The sequence below is a fragment of the Thalassophryne amazonica genome, chromosome 9 (assembly GCF_902500255.1).
Source record: "Thalassophryne amazonica chromosome 9, fThaAma1.1, whole genome shotgun sequence".
Taxonomy (NCBI): Eukaryota; Metazoa; Chordata; class Actinopteri; order Batrachoidiformes; family Batrachoididae; genus Thalassophryne; species Thalassophryne amazonica.
In genome coordinates, this window is record NC_047111.1 from 110,122,079 (window position 1) to 110,148,167 (window position 26,089).

General features: G+C 44.2%; 1 protein-coding gene and 1 long non-coding RNA gene across 3 annotated transcripts; one reads left to right on the top strand and one right to left on the bottom strand.

Moving 5' to 3' along the window:
* Nucleotides 1-1,034: 1,034 nt before the first annotated feature.
* LOC117517821 lies at nucleotides 1,035-21,801 on the top strand. Of its 2 annotated transcripts, none has more exons than XR_004562855.1 (3): nucleotides 1,035-1,157; nucleotides 9,229-9,233; nucleotides 21,792-21,801. It is a non-coding gene; the product is annotated as an uncharacterized LOC117517821 (long non-coding RNA). The 2 variants fall into 2 exon arrangements; XR_004562856.1 differs by lacking the exons at nucleotides 9,229-9,233; nucleotides 21,792-21,801 and adding exons at nucleotides 14,472-14,476; nucleotides 15,351-15,361.
* LOC117517804 lies at nucleotides 19,969-22,491 on the bottom strand. Its single transcript, XM_034178959.1, has 2 exons — nucleotides 20,877-22,491; nucleotides 19,969-20,784 (listed from the first exon to the last, which is right to left on the bottom strand). Exons 1-2 carry the CDS (start codon nucleotides 21,570-21,572, stop codon nucleotides 20,305-20,307), a joined length of 1,176 nt encoding a protein of 391 aa, XP_034034850.1. The 5' UTR covers nucleotides 21,573-22,491; the 3' UTR covers nucleotides 19,969-20,304.
* Nucleotides 22,492-26,089: the final 3,598 nt, after the last annotated feature.

Below are 26,089 nucleotides of genomic sequence, written 5' to 3' on the forward strand. Positions count from 1 at the left end.
TTTAAGAACATAAAGAAGGAAACATATCCTTAAACCTAGTTACAGTGCTTTCTGAAAGACTTCTAGTGTAATGAAACTTATTCCCCACTGCTGGGTAGTCCATCAGAGTAAATGTAAATGTTATTAAGAAATGATCACACAGAAGGGAGTTTTCAGGGAATACTGTTAAGTCTTCAATTTCCATACCATAAGTCAGAACAAGATCTAAGATATGATTAAAGTGGTGGATGGACTCATTTACATTTTGAGCAAAGCCAATTGAGTCTAATAATAGATTAAATGCAGTGTTGAGGCTGTCATTCTCAGCATCTGTGTGGATGTTAAAATCGCCCACTATAATTATCTTATCTGAGCTAAGCACTAAGTCAGACAAAAGTTCTGAAAATTCACAGAGAAACTCACAGTAACGACCAGGAGGACGATAGATAACAACAAATAAAACTGGATTTTGGGACTTCCAATTTGGATGGACAAGACTAAGAGTCAAGCTTTCAAATGAATTAAAGCTCTGTCTGGGTTTTTGATTAATTAATAAGCTGGAATGGGAGATTGCTGCTAATCCTCCGCCTCGGCCCGTGCTCCGAGCGTTCTGGCAGTTAGTGTGACTCGGGGGTGTTGACTCATTTAAACTAACATATTCATCCTGCTGTAACCAGGTTTCTGTAAGGCAGAATAAATCAATATGTTGATCAATTATTATATCATTTACTAACAGGGACTTAGAAGAGAGAGACCTAATGTTTAATAGACCACATTTAACTGTTTTAGTCTGTGGTGCAGTTGAAGGTGCTATATTATTTTTTCTTTTTGAATTTTTATGCTTAAATAGATTTTTGCTGGTTATTGGTAGTCTGGGAGCAGGCCCCGTCTCTACGGGGATGGGGTAATGAGGGGATGGCAGGGGGAGAGAAGCTGCAGAGAGGTGTGTAAGACTACAATTTGTCTGTTCTGAGTGTGGTCCAATATTTGGATTAAAGAGCAACCTGAACAGTCACATGATAATTTATTAGGGGCCTTTGGTGAGTTAGTTCCACTTCCTACTGGACACTTGCCTCAAGTGTCCTCAGTCCCACTGTGAAGAGGGTGAGATCTCTGTATGAGAACATTTCAATGAAAATGAACCCCAGCTAAAAACTCCACAAAGCACATATGAAAAAGTCTAAAAATTATTAATTGTACTGGCCGGATGTCTCCCAGGCTAAAAAGCTCCCCAAATCACACCTAGGCACCAGGGTGTGTGAGGAGAGCAATGGTGCAACTTCTCCCTCTGCTCTGGGGAGTGATCTCTCCTGCGGCAGCACTCAGCTGGAAAATCCACCAGATCAGCATAGTTTCGATCCTGGACTCCAGCAGCAACAGCCTCAAAGGGCCAAAACAAGAAAAATATCTTTTACTGCTTCTCTTACTCAAGGCATGAGAAGTGGGGCAGGAGGAAAAAAGCAGTATTTGAGGAGCGGATAAAAGAAGCGGATTTTCCAACAGCAAAAATCATTTGTCTGTTCTGAATGTGGTTGAAGATTTGGACGAAAGAGCCACCGAAACAGGCATGAAACAGGCATGATAATTCATATACAACACACAAACAAAATACCAAGACCTTAAAAATGACCTATAACTAACATGGTCATTGAAAAAACATGATACAGGTTGCTACGACTAATCTTGTAATTGTTCGTCATTTGGGCTCAGAGCTGGTTCTCTTTAATCCTCTGTTTGCTGTGGCGACCCCATGTGCAAACAAGGGAACAGCCAAAGAGACTTAGGTGAGACTTTTTAGGTGAGATTATAGATTGGCAATAGCCTTATGATGGATGTCACTCACTCATCTTCAACCGCTTACTCCAGTTAAGGGCTGTAGGGGCTGGAGCCTATCCCGGCAGTCATAGAGCCCAAGGTGGGGTACACCATGGACAGGACGCAATTCTATCACAGGGCCACATATAGACAAACAAATACATGCACACCTGCACACACCAACGGACAATTTAAAGTGTCCAAGCCACCTAACCTGCGTGTCTTTGGATGTGGGAGGAAACTGGAGCACCCAGAAAGAATCCATGCAAACACAGGGAGCACATGCAAACTCCACACAAAAAGGCCACAGGCCGGAATCGAACCCAACAGTGCTAACCACTAATCCACCATGCTGCCGATATGATGGACCTTAAAGATTTAATTGTTGATCAAACAGACCCATACACAAACAAAAATACATTAAAATAACAATGAAAAATATTTAAATCTGTTTATAAAGCGAGATGTGGCGCACATGTCTCTTTGTTTGTCAGATCAGCCTCAGCTGTCAGATAGGGCTTGCGCATGACACAATGATGTGCATCTTTTTATTATTAAAATTTTGGGGATTCATTTTCACATCCTCTATTTTGATTAACGTTGTAACATTAGTACTTCTAAGATGGTGCCATCTGTGGTGTCTCTGTTCTACTCTTCCGCCACCTACACGACTGTAAGCTACAGTAGAGAAGCACTTCTGAGCATTGGCAAAGTGAATCACAGTCTTTCATTTAGCAGCTTGAATCTTAAACCCAGAAGCCTTCTGCCTCTCTGCAGCCACTCCCCGTCTCACATTCTGAGTGGCAACAAAGCTGATATGCTAATGCCATTCTATTTCCATACGAGCAGGAAAACGCTAAAAGCTACTATCTAGTATGATTTTGGGTTCATAAACGGCGACAAAGATGACCTTGACAAACACAAAGCGAGTGCCAGGCATGCCAAATGGAAGTGAAGTATTGCAGAAAAACTACTGTATACAAATGTGAGAAGTAATCTTTAGTGAGCAGAGGGTGGGCATTACAAGTGGCACCACTCTTAAAGTTTGCTGATTTTGCAACTACATGCCAACACGTGCACATCCATGTTACTAAGTCCATTAAAATGTTGCCTACATTTCAAAACAAGTGCTGTTGCCAGACTGGCTGCAGATCACTTAAACAAATTCATATTTATTACAATTTTCCACCATACATCCCCTTTACTTTTCTGCAAAAAAGAAATCTGACAAGATTGAGGTTTCAAAACATTTTTAAAAATCATGCTGTTGCATTACTGTTTTAGCTTTCCCCAATTGCCAAAAAAGCTAAAGGCACCAGTAGTGATAATTTCACATTTTTGGAATGGGGTTCAACTCTCTACAGTGTCATTTCTAAAAAAAACAAAATGTATGAAAACACAATAGTTATCAATCCACACAATTCACAATAAACCTGAATGTCCCTGACTCGCATTATCAACAACTACTGTATTCACACTTCATGTGCACTGTTTATTCTTTCTTGTATCTCTGTGTGACCATGTTGGATGAGTGTCAGTCTTTTTCTTAAATATATTTGCGTGTCTCTTTGTATCTCAATGTCAGCCATGTCTTAACATGTTTTTGATTGAATTTGATTCTCATGGTTCTTTTTTTTTTATCTTCATCTAAACACTGTTCACAATTCATCCTTGTGGAAATATTAAATTTATAAATTTTAGGAAAAGATATGCACTTCTTGGGATGAAATTCACCCAAAATGTTCCTTCGCTTTTAGTTTTGATTGTTTTTATTCAGATTGGTTTGTCTGATTTAAACACTGTTCACAATTTTTCTTCACAAAGCATGTCATTTTGCTGTAAGCAAATGCGATTTGTTGGGAAAAACAATAAAATTCACTTAAAATGCTTCTTTTCTTCCAGTTTCTACTAAATTTTAATTTTGGTCGTTTTGTTTGATTTGTTAAAGCTTTGTTCTTCATAGCAGAATTTTGAAATTTGAATTTGGACAAAATATCAACTTTTGGTCATGAAAACCATGAAATTCACCCAAAGTTGCCTAGTGCAGCAAATAACTGAAACAATACTTGACATGGTGATACAAGCACCAAATCCAGCACAAATTCTCCTTAGACATTGCTCTTTTGAAAAAACCAACAGGCCACTTGAATTTTCAGTAGGCGCCCACGTAAGGGTCAGTTGAAGAATTACATGGGTTAAAATATAAAAATGCTCCAATCATATTGAAAACTATACCACATTATTTTTCTGATCATAACAATTCCAAAAATGTATAGTTTGGACTATCTATGACTGAATGTTATGGGGTAAAAACCTTAAAGAATGGTGACAAAGGTCAATTTCAGTTTGTACAGGGGTCAAAAGTTAAAGTTGCTCCAGTTTTTGTAAAAAATGGTGCAAATTGTTGATTGAGCTACTTGGATTAATAAATAGAATAGTTTTGACTGTGTTGAATGGTTGGTCTCTAAATGTCAAATAATGTTGACTTCCATTTAATTCTATGACGTGACATATGTTACCCCGTAACGTGATAACTAAGCATGATACATGGTCCTATTCCTTTTTGAAACCCAGTTAACTCAACCAATAATTTGCATCACCTTTGAACAAAATTGGAGCAACTCTAACTTTTGACCCCTGTACAAACTGAAACTGAACTTTGTCACCATTCTTATTGTTTTTACCCCATAACTCTATAGAATTCAGTCATAGATAGTCCAAACTATACCTTTGTGGAATCTTTACAATTAGACAAATAATGTGGTATAATTTTCAATATGACTGGAGCATTTTTATATTTTTACCCCTGTGTAATTCTTCAATTGACCCCTACGAGGCCGCCTATTGAAAATTCAAGTGGTCCGTCGCTTTTTTCAAAAGGGTAATATCTAAGGTGTACTTTTGCCAAATTTGGTGCTTGTATCACCATTTGAAGGATTCCTCTGTAATATTGTTTTCTGCTGCACTAGGAGTATTCCTGAACTGAATGACCAAAAAAACCTCACCAAAACAAGACGGCATTCAAGAAAATTTATAGATTGTCATTAATGTTTTGGAGAACCTAAACTTCCAGCAAAAATATTTCCAGCAAATTACTGGCCCTATATAGTTGACACACTGCTGTCAACATTTCAGCTGGTACTTCAGGTTTCATTCAAAAGTCTATTTAACAATAGTGTAAACACTAAAATAACTTACAAAATTTACAGTCATTAGGTGAGCTCTGGTTATTAACTAGAACCGGTTCATGATGTCTGCTGCTGTACCTGTAAGGTCAGAGGTCAATGGTGGAGGTGGAACGAGGAGTGTCTTAAAGGTGAACAACATTTTTCCTGAATCAGTGGCGTTTCTGATTCTGTCATGAAGACAATTTGGCAGCAAAAATGCTGGAAGATCAACATGACAGAAGAGACGGACATGAACTGAGGACAACAGGGTGTCCAGATTTACAACGCTGCCGTTCAGCTGCTCTGATCCAGGTTTCTGACAGCTTCAGTCAGCTGGATGTTGGCTCCTCCTCCTCTGCATGGACAGACACGCCCACCATAATGCGTCAGCTGTGTTTTGTGGTCATTCTGTAAAACACTCAGTTGTTTCAGTGTTTAATGTGCTCAGCATTTATCTTGCACAGCTGAGGTGCTCCAAAGTTATAATCTAACTTGTCACCGATTCACTTTAACAGTGCATTTTATATTGGAAAATTTACTTTTGATATAACTAGTTTACATGGGGCGGGGGATCATCTGCTGAGAAACCTATTTTTCTATGCAAGTGCTGTAAATGTACATACTGTAGCTGTCATCTGGTTAAGAAACAGTCTGGTCTGTTTTTGGTGGTGTTGGTGAGAATTGCAGTGAGAAAGCACAGACACTTCCAGAAATATTTCATCAATACAGCTCAGATTTCACGAGAAGCTACACAAACTGCTTGGTGCCAAATGGCCCAGCAGCAGAGAGGAAGGGGACCATTTTAGTACCTGGAAAGTTAACATATTGCCACATTCACTGCTCTACTAACTAATAATAGAAAAACTACTACATGATGTGTCGAAAGGGAAAATCCCATTATATTCCTATTGTCATATAAAATGGTTTGGTCTTGTATTCTAATAAAAAAGACACTCCTGGATGACGGTGATGCAGCTGTATGACATCATATTTAAATTGTATCAGTCAAGCCTCTGTGGGGGCTGCTGACCTTTGACCTTTGCATCATATTAGAAAAACCCATTTCCCAAAAAGAAATTCATGGTGTTTGGGTTCAACAGTGGTCAGTTGCAACACATTTTACAAATTCATTCATGAACATCAAGGAAATGATTTAAACTTGGATGATTTGTAAATTGTGTTGCCACAGTCACATTTCAGTTTGAAGTAAAAGCGAAGCAGTAAAATTAAGAATTGTGCACCATTTTCTCTGAGACACAAACAGCAGTGGAACAACACAGACACAGCTGGACTCAACACTAATGTTTGGGTTTTTAATTTGCCTCGTAGATCTATGACCCATTTACACAAATTAATTTGTACAGATTCAAATACAAATTGTTTTAACTCTTATCAAATACGACAAAGACTGAAGTTATAAATGGTTGAAAAAAGTTCTCAAATATTACCATGGCAACCCTTCAAGAGAGAGAACTGTCCAGTTTTTGGTCTGTGTGACATTACAGTTCTCAGGTCAACGTGGTTTTTATTACACAGTTGACATAGTAGAGAAGCTTGAATCTTTGACTGGACTGGGTTGCTTGACGTGAGGACGTTTCGCTTCAAATCACAGAAGCTTCCTCAGCTAAAATTCTTGCTCTGGTAGTCTGACTTCTGTCTTGACTCTTGTAGAGAAGAATAAACCAGAAGCCAACAAAAGCTGGAGTTTTTAACCTAACCAGATCCCTCCTACTGAGAGGCCGACTGCTATAGGCTAGTGACTAAACAATAACTCTAATTAGCACCTATTGTGCACTCTCCTAATGATGGGATGTAAGCCTCCCCTGATGACGTGAATGACTCATTACCATGAACAAAAGACTGAAACTGCTTAGACCTGAGTACCCCATTGTAAACAGGGGACAAAACATGTCTGAGACCCGCCCCCCGGTTAAGGCTGGGTTTCAACTGTTTTACAAAGAATGCTTCCTTGACACCTCTCTCAAACCATTTCTTCTCTCTGGCTAAGATTTGAACTTCCTTGTCCTCAAACGTGTGGTTAGTGTCTTTCAGGTGGAGATGAACTGCAGACTGAGGTCCACTGGCGACCTCTCTGCGGTGCTGGTATAGCTTCTTGTTTAAAGGTTGCTTAGTCTCACCTATGTAGTGTTCATTACAGTTTTCCTGACATCTGATGTAATACACTACATTGCTCTGTTTGTAACTAGGGATCCTGTCCTTAGGGTGAACTAATTTCTGTCTCAAGGTGTTAACCGGTTTAAAGTAAACTGGGATTTTGTGCTGTCTGAAGATCCTCTGTAGTTTTTCCCCTACTCCTGCTAAATAAGGGAGAGACACTCTTCTTCTTGTCTCCGTCTCCTGTCTATCTGGTCTCTTTGTTTTCTGGGACTTCTGCACTTTGTCCAGGGACCATCTTTAAACAGTTGACAGTTGACTTTACACAGTTGACGTACTTTTGATAGAAGAAGATTCTGGTAAATATGAAGCTGTTTGTGAGGAAGAATTCAGTCCAGCAAACTGTCTGTCTTCGTCCCTGAGACGTCTCTGTTTACCATTTGGTACATAAATGTACTGGAACATATTTGCATTTATATCAAAAATCCCTCAGACTAACAACAGCTTATTCTCAACAGTAACAGTTGTTACTACTAAAGCCTCGGTCCCACTGAATAATAAGCCATGAATAATGCGCCATGCATGGGCGTGTCAGCGATTATTCTAAGAATGTCCCACGTTTTCATCTATCATGTATCCACTACTATGGTGCCTCTCTGTACCCCGCATGTGCCATGTAGCAGCCTCTAGTGGCCGATCAAGATGGCGCCTGTGTTTGGTTTCGCCGTCGCTGCTTTCCGTGTACCTGTTGTGTTGTTGATTGTCATCCTGCTGGTCTACGATGGTCTTGCTGCTTGCTGTGTGTATGACCGTCAGGCTCTGCTCAATATCCGAGCTTCTATGGAGAACTATGGGGCTTCATTCTCGTCTTCTTTTGGTGATGAGCTCTTTCGGTGGCCTCCGTTTGTGCCGTTAGCCGGCGATGCTAGCGCCAGTCAGCGGTACAGGAGCTCCCGCGGACGCAGACAAAGGCGGGGGAGAAGAGCCGATGTGCAGGTGAGGCTGAGGCTGTTCTGGAAACGCGGAGTTGTGGGAAAATGTCGTCGATCCCGTTTGATCAACTTGCTTTCTCCGGACGTGTGGATGTACGGCCCATCTCCCTCGCTGGATCATCACCGGCGGCCCTGCTGTCTCCGTCAGGTGTTTCCTGATTTTCCCGTGGCTGTGGTGGCCCCCCCGCTGGCGTGTGAAACCCGCAGGCGAAGTGGTTCGTCTCCGCGGGTCCTGTGTGCCTTCCCCCGGCAGTCTGCTGTGGAGAATCCAGCTGCAGCTCCTCTCAGGATGGCGCTGTTAAATGCATGCTCCGTTACTAATAAGACTTTCATTTTGAATGATTATATTCGCTCCAAGGACCTAGAATTTTTGTTTCTAACTGAAACCTGGCAGAGGGAAATGGAACACGCCCCCCTCATTGAACTCTGTCCCAAAAATTTCAGATTCTTCAGCTCGCCACGTTTGTGTGGACGTGGTGGCGGACTTGCTGCGGTCTGTAGGAGCAGCTTTGTGTGTCGACGTGTGAGTTCAGGATCGTTTCCATCTTTTAAATCACTGATTTTAAAAGTTGGGAGAACTAATCCTTTTTATTGTGTTTAATATATCGTCCACCTGGTCAATGCACTTCCTTCCTCAAGGAGTTTAGTGACTTTTTATCTACAACTCTCAAGCTGTCCAGACTTTTAATTGTTGGTGATTTTAATTTCCATGTTGATGATGCTTCTGATAAATCTGCTGCTAAATTCATCAGTCTGATGGAATCTTTCAACTTGATCCAACACGTGTCTGGCCCCACACACAGCAAAGGTCATGTTTTAGATCTTGTTTTTACTCTGGCTCTTAATATTGAGTCTATTTATTCTGAGGATATTTTTATTTCTGATCATGTTTGTATTTTTAATTTGTCTCTTAATCTGGATTGTCCGTCTGCTCCTCCTGTGATCTGCTCTCGCATTTTTAATCATTTTACTGCAGATGTATTTTCTGCTGCTTTTAACCTTGATGAGTTGTTTAGTTCAGATGATGTTGATATTTTAGTTAATTCTTTTAATCATCATTGTCTCTCAATTTTGGACAGAGTGGCTCCTTTTAAAACCAGACACGCCCCTCTGAATAACTCCTCCCCCTGGATGAATGACAGTATTCGTAGTGTTAAGAGATCATGTCGGAAAGTGGAGCGGTTGTGGAAATCTACAAAGCTCCAGGTCCACCTCCTTCATTTAAAGGAGCTTTTAATCTCTTTTAATAATATGGTGAAAGATGCGAGGGCTGCTTATTTTTCCACTTTAATTTCTAACAGCCGACGGAATCAAAAAATTTTGTTTGACACAATCAGAGACATTGTTACACCTGCATCTCCTGCTGCTATCATTCAGTCAAATGAAGACTGTGACAATTGTGTCCTTTATCAGCAAAATTCGTGATATCAGGGCAAATATTAATCCTTCTGTTCCCTATTTTACCCAGCCATCAGTTCTGGATAGTTTTAAACCTATATCACTGAAAGAGCTCACTGGTCTGGTGGACAGATTGAAACCTTCCTCCTGCCCACTTGATATCGTCCCTGCCTCCTTTTTTAAAAAGGTCTTCCATTCTATTGGCCCGGTTGTCTTATTGATAATAAATAGATCACTGCTTTCCGGCTATGTCCCTCAGGATTTTAAACAGGCAGTTATTCACCCTCTTTTAAAAAAGCCTAATGCTGATACTTCACTCCTTCAAAATTTTAGACCAATTTCAAAGTTGCCTTTTATTTCCAAAGTCTTAGAGAAAGTGGTGGCCAAACAGCTTAATGAGGTTTTAGCTGAACATAATATTCTTGATAAATTCCAGTCTGGGTTCTGCCACTTGCACTCTACAGAAACTGCCCTTCTCAGAGTTTCAAATGATATTTTAATGCGCAGAGATGCAGGTGAATATTCTGTGCTTGTCCTTTTGGATCTCTCTGGAGCTTTTGACACGGTGGATCATGGAGTCTTAGTTGAGAGACTAAGGACTTGGGTGGGCATTTCTGGGTCTGCTCTGGACTGGTTTTTGTCTCATCTTTCACACAGGACTTTTGCTGTTGCTGCTGGTAAATTTATGTCCTCCTCTGCCATGCTATCCTGTGGTGTGCCTCAGGGTTCTGTTCTGGGTCCTATATTGTTTGCTCTATATTTGCGCCCACTTGGTCATGTCTTGAGTAGTTTTAAAGATGTCTCCTACCACTGTTATGCGGATGGCATCCAGCTGTACATCTCATTCACTCCTCAAACGGTCTCTAGGGTATCTGCTCTTCAGAACTGTGTTGAGGTTATTGGTGACTGGATGGCGGCCAACTATTTGTCCTTAAATATAGCAAAGACTGAGGTCCTTGTTTGTGCCCCTGACGAGTTTGTTCCCACTGTGGTTGGGAATCTTGGTTCTCTGGCCCCTTTTGTTCATTCAGCAGTGAGGAACTTGGGTGTTACGTTCGATCACTCCCTCAATTTTGACGCGTATGTTACCCGCCTGGCACAGTCTTGTTTTTTCCATTTGCGCAATATTGCCCATCTGCGCAGCATTGTGTCTCGGGCGGAGATGGAGATGATCATTCATGCATTTGTGTCATCACATTTGGATTACTGTAACTCTCTATTTTTTAGCCTTAGCAAGTCCTCTTTGGACCGCTTACAAATGGTTCAGAATGCGGCTGCGAGGCTGCTGACGAGGTCATCAAAGAGGTCACATATAACCCCAATCCTCTCCTCCTTGCACTGGCTCCCCATCCATTTCAGACTCCAATTTAAAATTCTAGTACTGACTTTTAGAGCTCTGCATGGTCAAATGCCATCTTACATCACCGAGCTATTACATCCATATGTGACAAGTAGGTCTCTGAGGTCTTCGGACCTGGGCCTATTGGTGTGCCTAGGACAAGACTGAAGACCAGGGGAGACTGTGCTTTCGAGGTGGTGGCACCTAAAATGTAGAATGCATTGCCTTTGGACCTACGCTCCGTGGACTCTGTTGAAACATTAAAGTGAAACTAAAGACCCTTTTGTATAGGCTGGCTTTTACCTAGTTTTTATGGTTTTATGTTTCTGCTGTTTTTAATTTCTCTGTTCTTATGTGAAGCACTTTGTGATTTCTATCTTGAAAGGTGCTATATAAATAAACCTTACTTACTTACTTACTAGTGAGCCACGACCGACCGGTCAGAGCCTCGAATGGCTCGCATCAGCCACACTAAGCCACGTAGCGTCGTGATAGCGCCATGATAACGCAATGTTGGCGCACGTTTAGGCATGGTGGGTTTTGTCCAAATCTCCAGCCCTTCCACACCTGGTCCTTTTAAAGTGTGGGTTTAAAGATGTCACATTTTTTAAATGCAGTCCAAAAATAGATTCTCCAGTACAGTCCCACGGTTGTGCGCTGTGCGCCAGGCTGCTGTCCACCTGTAATGTACCAGACCAGCTAGAATCGAACCAAGGGCTCCTGGACCACCACCTCTGTGCTCCTCGCTGGCTCCACAGCTCGCTCGCTTTATTTTTTCCCTGGCTTTAAACACACACACCATGATCCCACTTTAAACTTTGTGTTCGTCCGTTTATTTCTGCAAAATCGCTCTTTTGCACGCACGCTGTTGTTCTCCATTCCTGGACAACCGCCTCTGTGCTCCTTCTCACTGGCTTCCTTTCCATCTGTGGCTTGCTGGCTTTATTTTTTCCCTGGCTTTAAACACACACACCATGATCCCACTTTAAACTTTGTGTTCGTCCATTTATTTCTGCAAAATCGCTCTTTTGTGCGCCGGTGCTGTTCTGCATACACAATGAGGTGGCCGCTTTAATTATATACACCTGTGGATCACTTTCAAAATATATATTTCTTTATTTGTTCCACAGCTTATGTCACCGTGATACAACTTTTAACTTTGTGTTATGTCTTCAAAATCAGTCTTTTGCGCGCTCTCCTTCTGTATGGCTGCACAGCTCTGCTTTTAGCGGCTTCACTGAGTTATTTATTCCGCGGCTTTAAACACACATCCACTTTCACGCAGTCATCCAAATTTTAACTTTGTGTTCGTCCAATACTGACTGAAAAATCACTCTTTTGTGAGCTGGCGTTCTGCCTAAATGCTCCTTTGGAACGTGATCCCCCTCTAGCTGCCACAGGTCTCTCACCGTTGTCATGGCCTACAGGCCGAGCAGCAGTGCAGAGTACCCGACCTTCCTGGAGTCTCTAGGAGGGGTACTAGATAGCATTCCGACTGGGGACTCCATTGTTCTCCTGGGGGATTTCAACACCCACATGGGCGGCGACAGTGAGACCTGGAGGGGGGTGATCGGGAAGCACGGCCTCCCCGATCTGAACCCGAGTGGTGTTCAGTTGTTGGACTTCTGTGCTAGTCAGTTTGTCCATCACGAACACCATGTTCGAGCACAAGGGTGTCCATAAGTGTACGTGGCACCAGGACACCCTGAGCCGGAGGTCGATGATCGACGTTGTAGTCGTATCATCTGACCTTCGGCCACGTGTCTCGGACACTTGAGTAAAGAGAGGGGCAGAGCTGTCGACCGATCACCACCTGGTGGTGAGTTGGATCCGCTGGGAGGGGAGGAAGCCGGTCAGACCTGGCAGGCCCAAACGTATCGTGAGGGTCTGCTGGGAACGACTGGTGGAACCCTCTGTCAGGGAGGTCTTCAACTCCCACCTCCGGCAGAGCTTCTCCCAGATCCCGGGGGAGGTTGGAGACATGGAGTCCGAGTGGACCATGTTCTCCACCTCCATTGTTGATGCGGCCGCTCATAGCTGTGGTCGCAAGGTCTGTGGTGCCTGTTGCGGCGGCAATCCCCGAACCCGGTGGTGGACACTGGAAGTAAGGGATGCCGTCAAGCTGAAGAAGGAGTCCTACTTATCTTTGTTGGTAGGTGGGACCCCAGAGGCAGCTGACAGGTACCGGCAGGCCAAGCGTGCCGCAGCCCGTGCGGTCGCAGAGGCAAAAACTCGGGTCTGGGAGGAGTTTGGGGAGGCTATGGAGGACTATCGGTCGGCCTCAAAGAGATTCTGGCAAACCGTCCAACGCCTCAGGAGGCGGAAGCAGCTCTCCACGGGCACTGTTTATGGTGCGGATGGGGAGCTGTTGACCCTGACTGGGGATGTTGTTGGGCGGTGGAAGGAGTACTTCGAGGATCTCCTCAATCCCATCGTCACGTCTTCCGAAGAGGAGGCAGAGACTGGGGACCCAGAGGCGGACTCATCCATTACCCAGGCAGAAGTCACCGAGGTGGTTAGAAAGCTCCTCTGTGGCAAGGCTCCTGGGGTGGATGAAATCCGTCCTGAGTACCTTAAGTCTCTGGATGTTGTGGGACTGTCTTGGCTGACACGCCTCTGCAACATCGCGTGGCGATCGGGGACAGTACCTCTGGATTGGCAGACCGGGGTGGTGGTCCCTCTGTTTAAGAAGGGGGACAGGAGGGTGTGTTCCAACTATAGGGGGATCACACTCCCCAGCCTCCCCGGTAAGGTCTATTCCAGAGTACTGGAGAGGAGAATTCGACCGATGGTCGAACCTCGGATTCAGGAGGAGCAGTGCGCAGCACACTGGACCAGCTCTACACGCTCCATCGGGTGCTCAAGGGTTCATGGGAGTTCGCCCAACCAGTCCACATGTGTTTTGTGGATCTGGAGAAGGCGTTCGACCGTGTCCCTCGGGGAACCCTGTGGGGAGTGCTCCGGGAGTACGAGGTCCGGGGTCCTTTGCTAAGGGCTATCCGGTCCCTGTACAACCACAGCAGGAGCTTGGTTCGCATTGCCGGTACTAAGTCAAACCTGTTTCCAGTGCACATTGGCCTCCGCCAGCGCTGCCCTTTGTCACCGGTTCTGTTCATTATTTTTATGGACAGAATTTCTAGGCGCAGCCAGGGTGTAGAGGGGGTCTGGTTTGGGAACCACAGAATCTCGTCTCTGCTGTTTGCGGACGATGTGGTTCTGTTGGCTTCGTCAAATCAGGACCTTCAGCATGCACTGGGGCAGTTTGCAGCCGAGTGTGAGGCGTCCGGGATGAAAATCAGCACCTCCAAATCCGAGGCCATGGTTCTCGACCGGAAAAAGGTGCTTTGCCCTCTTCAGGTCGGTGGAGTGTCCTTGCCTCAAGTGGAGGAGTTTAAGTATCTCGGGGTCTTGTTCACGAGTGAGGGACGGATGGAGCGTGAGATAGACGGATCGGTGCAGCATCTGCAGTGATGCGGTCGCTGTATCGGACCGTCATGGTGAAGAGAGAGCTGAGTAGGGGGGCAAAGCTCTCGATTTACCGATCGATCTACATTCCGATCCTCACCTATGGTCATGAGATTTGGCTCATGACCGAAAGAACGAGATCGCAGGTACAAGCAGCCAAGATGAGTTTCCTCCGCAGGATGGCTGGGCGCTCCCTTAGAGATAGGGTGAGGAGCTCGGTCACTCGGGAGGAGCTCGGAGTCGAGCCGCTGCTCCTCCACGTCGAAAGGAGTCAGTTGAGGTGGCTCGGGCATCTTTTCCGGATGCCCCCTGGACGCCTCGCTGGAGAGGTGTTCCGGGCACGTCCCATTGGGAGGAGGCCCCGGGGAAGACCCAGGACACGCTGGAAGGATTACATCTCTCGGCTGGCTTGGGAACGCCTTGGGGTTCACCCGGAGGAGCTGGGGGGGAGGTGTGTGTGGATCGGGAGGTCTGGGCGGCTTTGCTTGAGCTGCTTCCCCCGCGACCCGACTCCGGATAAAGCAGAAGAAAATGGATGGATGGATGGAACATGATGAGTCACTGCATCAGTGCGCAGTGTGCACACACAGCGGAGCTCATGTGATCCATTAACAAGATATTAAATCAACTATAGACATACTTTTACAGCTAGGAACTGTTTTATCAAGCTATAAAAACATTAAAAATAGTTACCTTAAGCTGTTCATAATACATTCCATATGGAGCAGGAAAGAGAGGAAAAACCCCATCCAGATGAAACAGTCCTCTGTGATTCCAGAAGCGATTAGAAGGTGTTTTCAGCATCCAAGGTTTGGCAGAAAATGATTAATCCGCTACAAAATAATTATTTTATACAGTGTCCAGCACACAGAGCAGGTGGAATTGTGTGCGCAAGAGAGCACCCGCTCCAAAATTAGCCTCTCAGGTCCTGCATAGCTGCCAGGCGCACGGATAATGGGCTTTTAGCAGATTTATAAGCACCACACACGTCTCTAAGTTGTCACAGTAACTCGTACTCAAACTGCGCCACGCTGTTGTTGCAAAATTTTGAACTTCTTGAAATTAGCACCACGCTCAGAGAAGAGCCTCGTTAACTGAAGATAATGCCTCAAAGAGCCACGAAACTCCGATAGTTGAAGAAACCCTCTCGTAGCAAAGAAAACATGCTGCGTGGCTCATTATTCATCTTTCATTATTCGGTGGGACCCAGGCTTAAGATGAAACAATTTAAGTTGTCAGTATGTATGTTTCTTCAGGAAATGTAACATCAAAGTCAAGTTTAACCAATCAGAACCTTCAACTTGTGGACCTGCCTTTTCACGCCAAAATCTGTTAATTTGACATAATCAATGGGAGGTTGTGAACACATGAAAACAAAACCTTTTAAATGGGTTAAAATTATTTCAGGAAACTTATTTTGAATTACATGGTGTCATCTTTATTATTAAAATGAAAATCAGCACAAAGCAGAAAAAAGTCGGAAAAAAGTTTAATACAACATAGAAATTACCTAAAGACCCGGTCCCACTGGGGAGAGGATTAATTACGCATGAATTGAGTATACAAATTTCGGGCGTTCGTTGTCGTCCGCAACAAAATTGGCCAAAAATGACAAATTTCTCAGTATGAATTACGGATATATTAATATGTATAGCGAATATATAAAAGCGGATATTTCACAAGTAAAAGCGAATGCTATTGCGGATGCTCTCCCATGAGGGGTACAACTGGTAAATGTTGTCGAATGTATCGTGAACATTGCAGATATAAAACGAATAATCACGGATGTATAACGCATGATTTGAGGAAATGAATCTGATGCATTGCGATTATCACGGATGTATTGAGAATGCATTGCGCACGTGTTGCGGAAACAGCGGTTGTATTGTGCATGCACGGCATATACATTGCGGTCATAAAAGAAGCACAATCGGGCCTTCTGGGATCACTATTCACACCAACACCACAGCGACAACATGTCTACAGGGATGAAGTCAAAGAAGCAGGGGAGGAAGAGGCAGAAGGCTGCTGCTGATGCAGAAGAGAGGGTTCCATCTCCCACCCCACCTCCTCCAGCGCCGTCCCGGGCTGTCGCCAGGTCTCCCACCCCACCCCGTGAAGCCGCTACTGTCGATGAGGTCCTGGAAGTCATTCCTGGTCGTAGTGATGCCGGAGACGCATCTGAGACACTTCCTACTGTTGGAAAGGGGAAGGGCAGAGGAACGAAGAGCAAGGAGAAAGCAGCAGACCAGCAGCTAGAAAGGAAGCTAAGCAAGAACTTCACCCTCCCACCAGAACAAGAGGACACTGTGTTTGAGTGGCTGGAGGAAAATGAGCTGCTGTGGAGAAGGGGGCACAGGTTGTTCAAGGACACGAAGAGGAAGAAGGCCCTGTGGGAAGAGAAAGGGAGGGAGCTGGACGTGTCCTCTGGCTGAGGCACCCCCAGTACCAGCAGCCAGAGCCACCTGCCTACCTGCAGTACCAGCCATCACAGCAGTTCCAGCAGCCACAGCCACCTGGCTTCCCACAGTACCAGCCAGCACAGTCTCAGCAGTCAAGTACCAGCGGTGCCACTGACGAGCCAAGATGTTCAGGTGTGGTCCCACTGGCGTTTAGGAAGATTTGCATATGAATTGCGCACAAAATTGGTTTATAGTCGCTAAACGTTCGCAATATTCGTGAAACATACTTGTATGAGTTGGCCGACATCTGCACACGTCCGCAATTATCCGCAGAGGCACGTTTTTCCGTTGCCAGGATTTTTGAGCTGCACAAAATTTTGGTTGCGGATGACATCCTCCTTACATACGCAATACATACTCAATCTATGCACTGTATATCCGCTGATATCCGCAACTGCCGGGGTATTGCGGCTTGGCAGCGGACTGGGACAGTGTGTAAAACGGATATATAGCGTACCGATCATGTCCACATCACAAACTAAAATAATTTGTAGCGAATACATACAGATTGGCCATGACTAAAGCGTTTGTATTACGTCTGCTTTGCATCCGATTTGCAAATGCATAACAAACACTTCAAGGACTATATAAATGTGGCAGAAATCGACATATTTGCCAGTCATTGCCAGTCCAGTTGTGGAGAAGTACAGATGTAGTTATGGATCCCCAAAGACATAGTGTGATAGTTGCTGCCATCCAACAACATACCAATCAACTTGTCCAAGTCCAGCAATTGCTCCAGAAGCGGAGAAGGCGGCGAAGAAGAACACAAAGAGCTGTTTATGTGAGACCATGGACTGGTACAAGACTGGACCTGGGCATGTACAATAAGCTGATGGTGGAGCTGCGTAATAAAGATCCACATGCCTTTCACAACTTCATGAGAATGCCCCCAGCCATGTTTGACGAATTGGTGAACTGGCTCACTCCCAGACTGACCAAGGAACAAACAAACTTCAGACCTAACTTGGAGCATGGTCTCAAGGTGGCAGTAACCCTGCACCACCTGGCCTCTGGCACAAAATACAGGGACATGCAGTATGCCTGGAGGGTGCCACACAACACCATCAGCAAAGTTGTCAGAGAGGTATGTGAGGCCACAGTGGAGGAGTACCTTGATGAGCAGGTGACGTGCCCCACCACTGAAGAAGAATGGCGGCAAATTGCTGATGACTGGCTGCAGAGTTGGAACTTCCCTCACACCATTGGTGCCATTGATGGCAAGCATGTGGCATGCAAACCTCCCCCCAACACAGGGTCAGAATATTACAACTACAAGGGCTTCTTCAGCATCATACTGTTTGGCGTGGTCAGTTCCGACTATACGTTCCTCTGGGCTGACGTATCAGGAAATGGCGCTGCATCAGATGCCCAAATCTACAACCACAGTGAGCTGAAGCAAGGTCTAGAAAACAGCAACCTCATTGGTTGGCCATGTCGAGCCCCTGCCCAATGACACACAAGATGTTCCCTACTTCATTGTGGTGATGACACTTTCTCCCTAAGAACATACCTGGTCTCTGTGTGTGGATGGTCGCGTGTTTGTGGCCGTCACCACAATTCAGTTTTTGGATGCTCTTAAGAGGATTAACACTACAGTGTTCTGGATTAGGGTATGGATGCTCACTAATTAGACAACAGACTGTTGCTGTCACTGTTTGTTCATGTGGGGTTGTTTGTCATGGTATGTTGTGTGGTTGGGGCCCCATCTCCTCGGTGTCTCACGTCACAGTTATTGTCTTATTCACCACTTGTCTCTCGTTCTTGTCTGTCTTTGTGTTGTTTTCGTGGTCGGCCCTCCCTAACAGAGTTGTTGGTTGGCTTTGAGTAGGATGTTGTAGGCTGATCGGGAAGGGCAGATGGGGGTCTCACACACACACACACCACGTTCACTTATGCACTATATACCTTCTGTCTTGCAAGAATAAACTGCATATATGAATATTAATGTTCATAAATGGCTCTGTCAGTGTGGTACTTACCATTACAATATATGCAGACAGGGGGGAAAAATAAATTAAAATAAATAAAAAGAACATATCTGATGAAGCCATACAGCGCCAGGAACCTGACCAGAGAAGAGCACATCGACAACTACAGATTGTCAAGGGCATGAAAAGTGTTGGCGAATGCCTTTGGTATTATAGTCAATATATTCCAGGTACTGCTCACCACCATGCAGCACAATGCTGAAAGTCAGGCTCATAGTGAAGGCTTGTATTCTGCTCCACAACCTGATGCGCACCCGTTACCCAGTCCTGCAGAACAGGCTTTTGGACCGTCAGCTGCAAAATGGACAAATGGAGAATGGAGAAGTGGCCAAAACCTTGCCGACACTGTGGAAGTCCAAGCACCCAACAGCGCTTCAAAAGAAGGCAAGATGCAGCGCAACCTCATCAAGCACTGGCGCAATTCACCTGCTGGTTCCGTAGCCTGGCAAGACAATGATAAACTTACGAGGTCTGTTAGAAAAGTATCCTACCTTTTTATTTTTTTCAAAAACCTGATGGATTTGAATCACGTGTGCTTGCATGAGCCAACCTTGAACCTTTGTGCGCATGCATGAATTTTTTCACGCCTGTCGATTGCGTCATTTGCTGGTAGCCTGACTTCTGTCTTGACTTCTCTACAAGAGTCAAGACAGAAGTCAGGCTACCAGAGCAAGAATTTTAGCTGAGGAAGCTTCTGCGATTTGAAGCGAAACGTCCTCGCGTCAAGCAACCCAGTCGAGTCGAAGATTCAAGCTTCTCTACTATGGAAACCACCTGGACAACTGAGAGCCTTCACAGAAACATTGTAAAAACAGACCTTCAAAACCTGAAGAAACATTGGTTCATTTCACCACCTTCTTGATGATTTAATTGGCAAGATGTAATGTTGGATGATGTATGAATGTATGATTAATCTTTTTATGATGTGACTTTGTGATTTTAATTGAAAATGTAGCAATAAATTCATGTTATCTTTATGTATTGGTTCTCTACAAAAGTATATTATGACTTAATTTTTTTTTTCCTTTCTATTAAATTTCTGTTAATGGACTATGAAAACAGCATTTGAAGTTTGCATCACTTTTATATCAAGTTCAAAATTTATTGTCTTTCATTAATATAGGTCTAATTAGGAAGTCACAAGAAAGAGACAGAAATCAAAGTTAAACACTTTCTTTTATTTTGTTCATAAGTGACATTATACGATAACACTGAAGACATCAAATAAACAAGTGAAATGTCCATGGCACAATATAGTCCATAAATCTACTGAGAGGTCTCTCCCTGTGGCTGTGGAGTTGCAGGAGTCAAAGGCAGTGGAGCAGGAGGTGTGTTGAGGGACCTCATGGATGACAAACTGTCATCCCCCAATTCACTGAGTGACAGGTTCAGGGAGCCATCCAAGATGCCATGTGTCAACTCAAACACTTGTGACAAAGTGTCTGCTGAACGTCTTGGCTGGTCAGTGGCACCACTGGTACTTGGCTGCTGGAACCGCTGTGTTGGCTGTTACTGGGGGTAGGCAGGTGGCTGTGGCTGCTGGTACAGCTGGTACAGGCCCTTAGGAGGTGCAGACAGGGACTACCTCGGCCTGGGTGTTGCAGGTTGAACAGAGGGGAGATCGGCAGACGAGGAAGAGTCGGTGGCGTTGAGGTTCTGCAGCAGGGAGGTGATCTTCCTCATCATGGCTTTGTACTGATGATCGGGGAGTCTTCTCAGCGTGTCCGACACATAGGTGATGAAAGGCTCCCTGGGTGAGGATGACTTCTTGCCAACAAGCTGGGACAGCAGCTGGGTGTTGACCTTCATGCTGTCCCGGATCTCCCTCAAGCACTCCTCTTCCTCAGCATCCTGGCGCTTCCTCTTCGTCGAACGGCTGGTGCCACCTCTGCTGTAGAATGCACGTTTTGAGGCCTGTACAGCAGTCTTCTCTATGTTGGAGAGCAGCCCTTCAGTCTCCACCTCCTCATCTCGGTCGGCTGCGTCAGTGAGGACACTCTCAACCTCTGATCCAGCCTCAGAAGCAGCTTCTGCAGCGTCAGGGTCCACGTCACGAGGCAGCTGTATGTATAAACAGATTTATTAAAGTTCCATGGTTTTGCATTATAAAGGCAATAAATTAAGAAAAAAAAAATTTGCACAACATTACTTACAGGTTTCGTAGGTGCAGATGACCGGTGTCTCAGTTGTCCCTCATAGAAGGAACACTTCTGCAGCACATCTTTCTCTCTGTCTGTGAGCTTCTTCGCAGCCGGCCCAGACTTGACCTTGTGCAGCTTCACATACCAGGTATGCATCCCCCTCCACCAGCCCTGCATATGTTCAGAGGACACGTCCAGCTCCCTCCCTTTCTCTTCCCACAAGGCCTTCTTCCTGTTCGTGTCCTTGAACAGTCTGTGCCCCCTTCTCCACAGCATCTCATTTTTCTCCAGCCACTCAAACACAGCATCCTCTTGTTCTGGTGGGAGGGTGAAGTTCTTCCTTGGCTTCCTCTCGAGCTGCTGGTCTGCTGTTTTCTCCTTGCTCTTCGTTCCCCTGCCCTTCCCCTTGCCAACAGTAAGAAGTGTCTCAGATGCGTCTCCGGCATCACTAGTACCAGGAACGACTTCCAGGACCTCATCAACAGCAGTGGCTTCAGGGGGTGGGGTGGGAGACCTGGCGACAGCCCGGGATGGTGCTGGAGGAGGTGGGGTGGGAGATGGAGCCCTCTCTTCTGCATCAGCAGCAGCCTTCTGCCTCTTCCTCCCCTGGTTCTTTGACTTTGTCCGTGTAGACATGTTGTCGCTATGGTGTTGGTGTGAAGGCCCAAATCTATAAAAATGACAACGAAAATACATTCTTAAGAACATGAAAATGACTGAAATTAGAAAACAGCAAAACACTTAAAATATTTCAAAATCAATAAAATAATTTTAATTTTAAACATCTAAACTTTGACAATTGATTAAAATCTGAAGAGTAATTAAAAACAAGTATTTTTTTTTTTAAAAAGCAATGGGATCAAAATCACAAATTTGTTTAAAAACATTCAAATGTTCTAAATGACAAACTTATCACTCACTTGAAAGTGATGAAAAAATTGTCAAATGCAATATTAGTTCATGAATCTTTATAAAAAATCAGTATCTGACTGTCAACCCCAAAACTAAATGCACCTGATTCAACACACACTGGACCAGAACAAAACCAGATATTTATTGTCCAACTTGTTACACTGATTCTAACTCCTGTTTAATTTAGTGGTCATCCATTCATTTTCTCTATCCCAGCGGTCACTGGGCAAGAAGTGGGTCCATCCTGGGCAGGACAACAGCCTATTTCATGGCCGAACACGGACGAGACACAGTGCTCTTTGGTTGTTTTCACTTCTGACATAGGTGAGGCCCCAAACAGTTCAACCCCCCCACCAAGATATCTCTGCCTCCCTCTGATGGAAGACAGCAGCATAGGTCTTTGTGTCACGTGGTCTTTGTGTAACATAAGGTCTTTGTGTTCTCCTGCTGAACAAGATTATATTTCACTCACTAACCATTCCAGAGGAACAATGTGGGTTCCGTCCTGGTCGTGGAACAACTGACCAGCTCGTCACTCTCACAAGGATCTTGCAGGGTGCCTGGGAGTATGCACATCCAATCTAGATGTGTTTTAGGGAATGCTGCCTTGCCCCAAGTGAAATAGTTCAAGTACTTCGGGGTCTTGTTCACAAGTGAGGGGACAATGGAGCGCGAGATTGGCCAGAGAATCGGTGCAGCAGGGGTGGTATTGCATTCGTTCTACCGTACTGTTGTGAAGAAAAGGGAGATGAGCCAAAAGGCAAAGCTCTCGATCTACTGGTCAATCTTCATTCCTACTCTCACCTATGGTCATGGGTTGGGTCATGAATGAAAGAACTAGATCACGGGTACAAGCAGCCAAAATTGGCTTCCTTAGGACGGTGGCTGGGGTCTCCCTTAGAGATAAGGATGAGAAGCTCGGTCATTGTTGGAGAACTTGGAGTAGAGCCGCTGCTCCTTCGCATTGAAAGGAGCCAGCTGAGGTGGTTTGGGCATCTGGTAAGGATGCCCCCTGGGCGTGTCGCTAGGGAAGTGTTCCAGGCACGTCCATCTGGGAGACCCAGACCCTGAGGAATACCCAGGACTAGGTGGAGAGATTATATCTCCACACTGCTGGAACTGTTTTCCCTGCAACCCGATCCCGGATAAGCAGTTGAAGATGAGTGGTGAGATAAGTGAGAGAATGCAACGGGCCCCAGACCCGGGGTCTATAGTTGCATCCTAAACATTACTGGCCTTGTATCTGAGGGCTCTCTTCAAGATGGTGACTGTTCCCTTTCTTTCTGATAACTGCACCTCATGGAGACTTCGGTGACAAGGGCTTGTCTCAAGGTATTTCTTCAGATTGTTCTTCATATGTCCTGTTGCCCCACAACAACTGGGATTACATCTACAGAGATTAAAGTAAAAAAAAAAAAAAAAAATTCTGATTTTTTTCCCCCCTCTTAACAGCCAAATCATAAGCTGTTCACCATCTACCTTTTTATCGAAATACTTTTGCGATTGTGTAGGATAAACACATCATAAGGGGACAGATTTTCTACAGCTTTTACTTCATCCAGCAGCAATTAAAATCTATTGGGCTAAATAAAAAAAACTTTTTACAAGACTATTTGCTGCAGTTTTCACAAATCGACACAGCAGCATTAATCTGAACAGCAGAGCTGTCATTCAGAGTTTGTCATTCGTGTTGGATGAATTTACTCTGCAACACGTTTATTATTTAATTATTTATTGATGTTGTGTTGTCTTCTTAAATACTCAGCCATTAAACACAAATGTGGTTCAGTAAGAAAACAAAAACCAAACAACTGAATTTAAAAATTTAATTTTGAATGTGGCTCCATGTGTTTTGTGGACGTTGTGTCCCGGGGAAGCAGTAAATTTTACATCGTGTCCAGCCTTGATTTTGCGTTAGGACACTGTCCGCATGAACCCTACCTTCTGGACACTACAGATCCTTTTAGAACTTTACCTGAATCAGACATATCCAAATTTTCTTTCTAAAGTGGTCAAATCATGTTTCTTTGTGTCGTCGTGAGTTTCAGAGCTTTCCTGACAGTGCGTGTGCACGTTATGACTGCAGCCTGTGAAACAGCCTCGCGTGTGTGAAGCTTTTACACCAAAGCTGCATTGATAAATCTGCCCTGTTGATGAACAGATGAAAGTTCTGTTCAAATCTAATAAGAATTCATCTGATAAAGGTGTTTTTTGATCAGTCAGTTGATTCACATAAAAAAAAGTGCGTCCTTTTCTTCAGGGAGTCGACACAGCGCCGTGTGTTTGATAAGAACTGACAGCGAACTCTGCAGCCGCAGACAAACTCTGCAGGACTCTTGTGCAGGGGCGGAGCCAAAGGGGTGAGGGGTGGGGAAGCCCCCGCCCCCCCAAACCCCATAAAGGTCAACTTTTGCAGCAATTTAAACTACATTTTTTCACATCATCATTATAATGGTGTTCCGCCTTTAAAGGCGACTTCTGCTCCTAACTGGCAATTAGGATGAGTTAAATGCAGTAATCACATTTCATTGTGCAGGGAACATGTTCCTTTGTGCATATGATAATAAAATTCTTTTGAATCCTTTGAATCCTTGAATAATGCTAATAATAATAATCAGATTCTAATACTTTGAAAAAATATACATTATTAAATATTATTAAATCATATATTATAATTATTATTATTATTATGCAGCCATGGTGGTCAAGTGGTTAGTGCGCTTGGTTTTAGTGCGGAAGGTTCCTGGTTCAAACCCCACCTCTGCCACACTTCTCCATTTAATGTGGAGTTGCATCAGGAAGGACTTGTGGTGTAAAAAATTGTGCCAAATCAACATGCAGTTCTACCTTGGATCTGCTGTGGTGAACCAGAGTGAAAACAAAGGAGCAGCCGAAGGTACTTAATCACTGACTTACTATTTGTAATATTTAAGAAAAAAATTATTTTGCCATAAAAACCCAGGAACTTTATACACCAAATACTGTAAGTATGTTGTGTATTATTTTAATAATGACTATAAATTAAAGATACATATAGAGAGGAAATCCCTCGATATGGACCAAATGTGTTTCTGACTCAGGCCATAGTCATTGGGGACTGTCACGTCAATGACTTTGGCTGTTTTCTCTTGCTTGTTCCAGATGACAATATCAGGTTTGATTGCACCTCCTTCGATACGTTTTCCTACTGGGATCTCTTTGTCGTAGAAGACAGTTACTTTTCCGTTGGATGAGACTGGTCCTTGCTTGTGCTCCCAGACGTTTTCTTAGACTTCCATCTCCAGTTCCTTGCATACTTTCCAGTGGAGATATTGACAGATCTTGTTGTGTCTGGATGTATAATGTCTGTCTGCCATGAGGATCTGGCATGCTGAAGTTAGATGGTTTACACTCTCAACAGCTGTATGACAGAATCGGCATTTATCATTTTGTGAGATCCCTGCCATTTTTTTGAAGCCATGAGTCCCTGAGCTTATGCTCCAATCAGAATTCTTTCTCCATCAAAACCAAGTTCTCCATTTTTTAGCCACTGCAGAGATCCAACTTTGTCAATGTATTCCTTTTCAAGTTCTTCTTGGAATCGTCAGGCTCTTTTGTGCTGTTTCCATCTTTCCACTCGATGTTTTCCTTCTCTTTTGCTGTGTTGTTCTCTAGTCTGTCTTGCAAGTTTTGTTGCAGGCATCAACTGTTGCTTTCGCTCTCTTGTAGAAGTTCTCTGCCAAAGTTTTTTGCGAGTTTGGTGATTGAGGTCTGTTCGGATAAGGTCTTCTCGTGGTGTTGTGCGACCTTTTTTTACGATTTCTTCTTCAGAGCTCTTTAAGTACCGTCCAATACTTATGATAGACACTCTGTAGGCCTGGTTGATTTCAGTGAGACCCAGACCGCCTTCTCTGCGAGGGAGATATATTCTGTCCATGCACTGATTTCTGTATGTGACTTTGTGGAGGGTGAGCATCTTCCTGATTTTTGTGTCCAACTTATTAAGCTCACATTGTGGCCAGTCTACTATGCCAAACCCATAGGTCACCACTGGTATTGCAAACTGGTTTATGGCTGTGATCTTGTTCTTTGGTCTCAACTCTGTTTTGCAGATCTTTTTTAAGCGGTTTAGGTATTCTTGTGTTGTTTTCGTTCTCATTTTCTTGTGCTCGATTGTAGTATTTTGTTCAATTCTCAAGTATTTGTATGTGGAGTCTACAGCCAGATCTTCAATGTAGCTCCCTTCATCCAATTGTATGTTTTCAGTTTTTGTCATTTTACCTTTTGTGATTGCGCATTTTGAGCGTTTTTTCGGTCCAAATTCCATACCAATG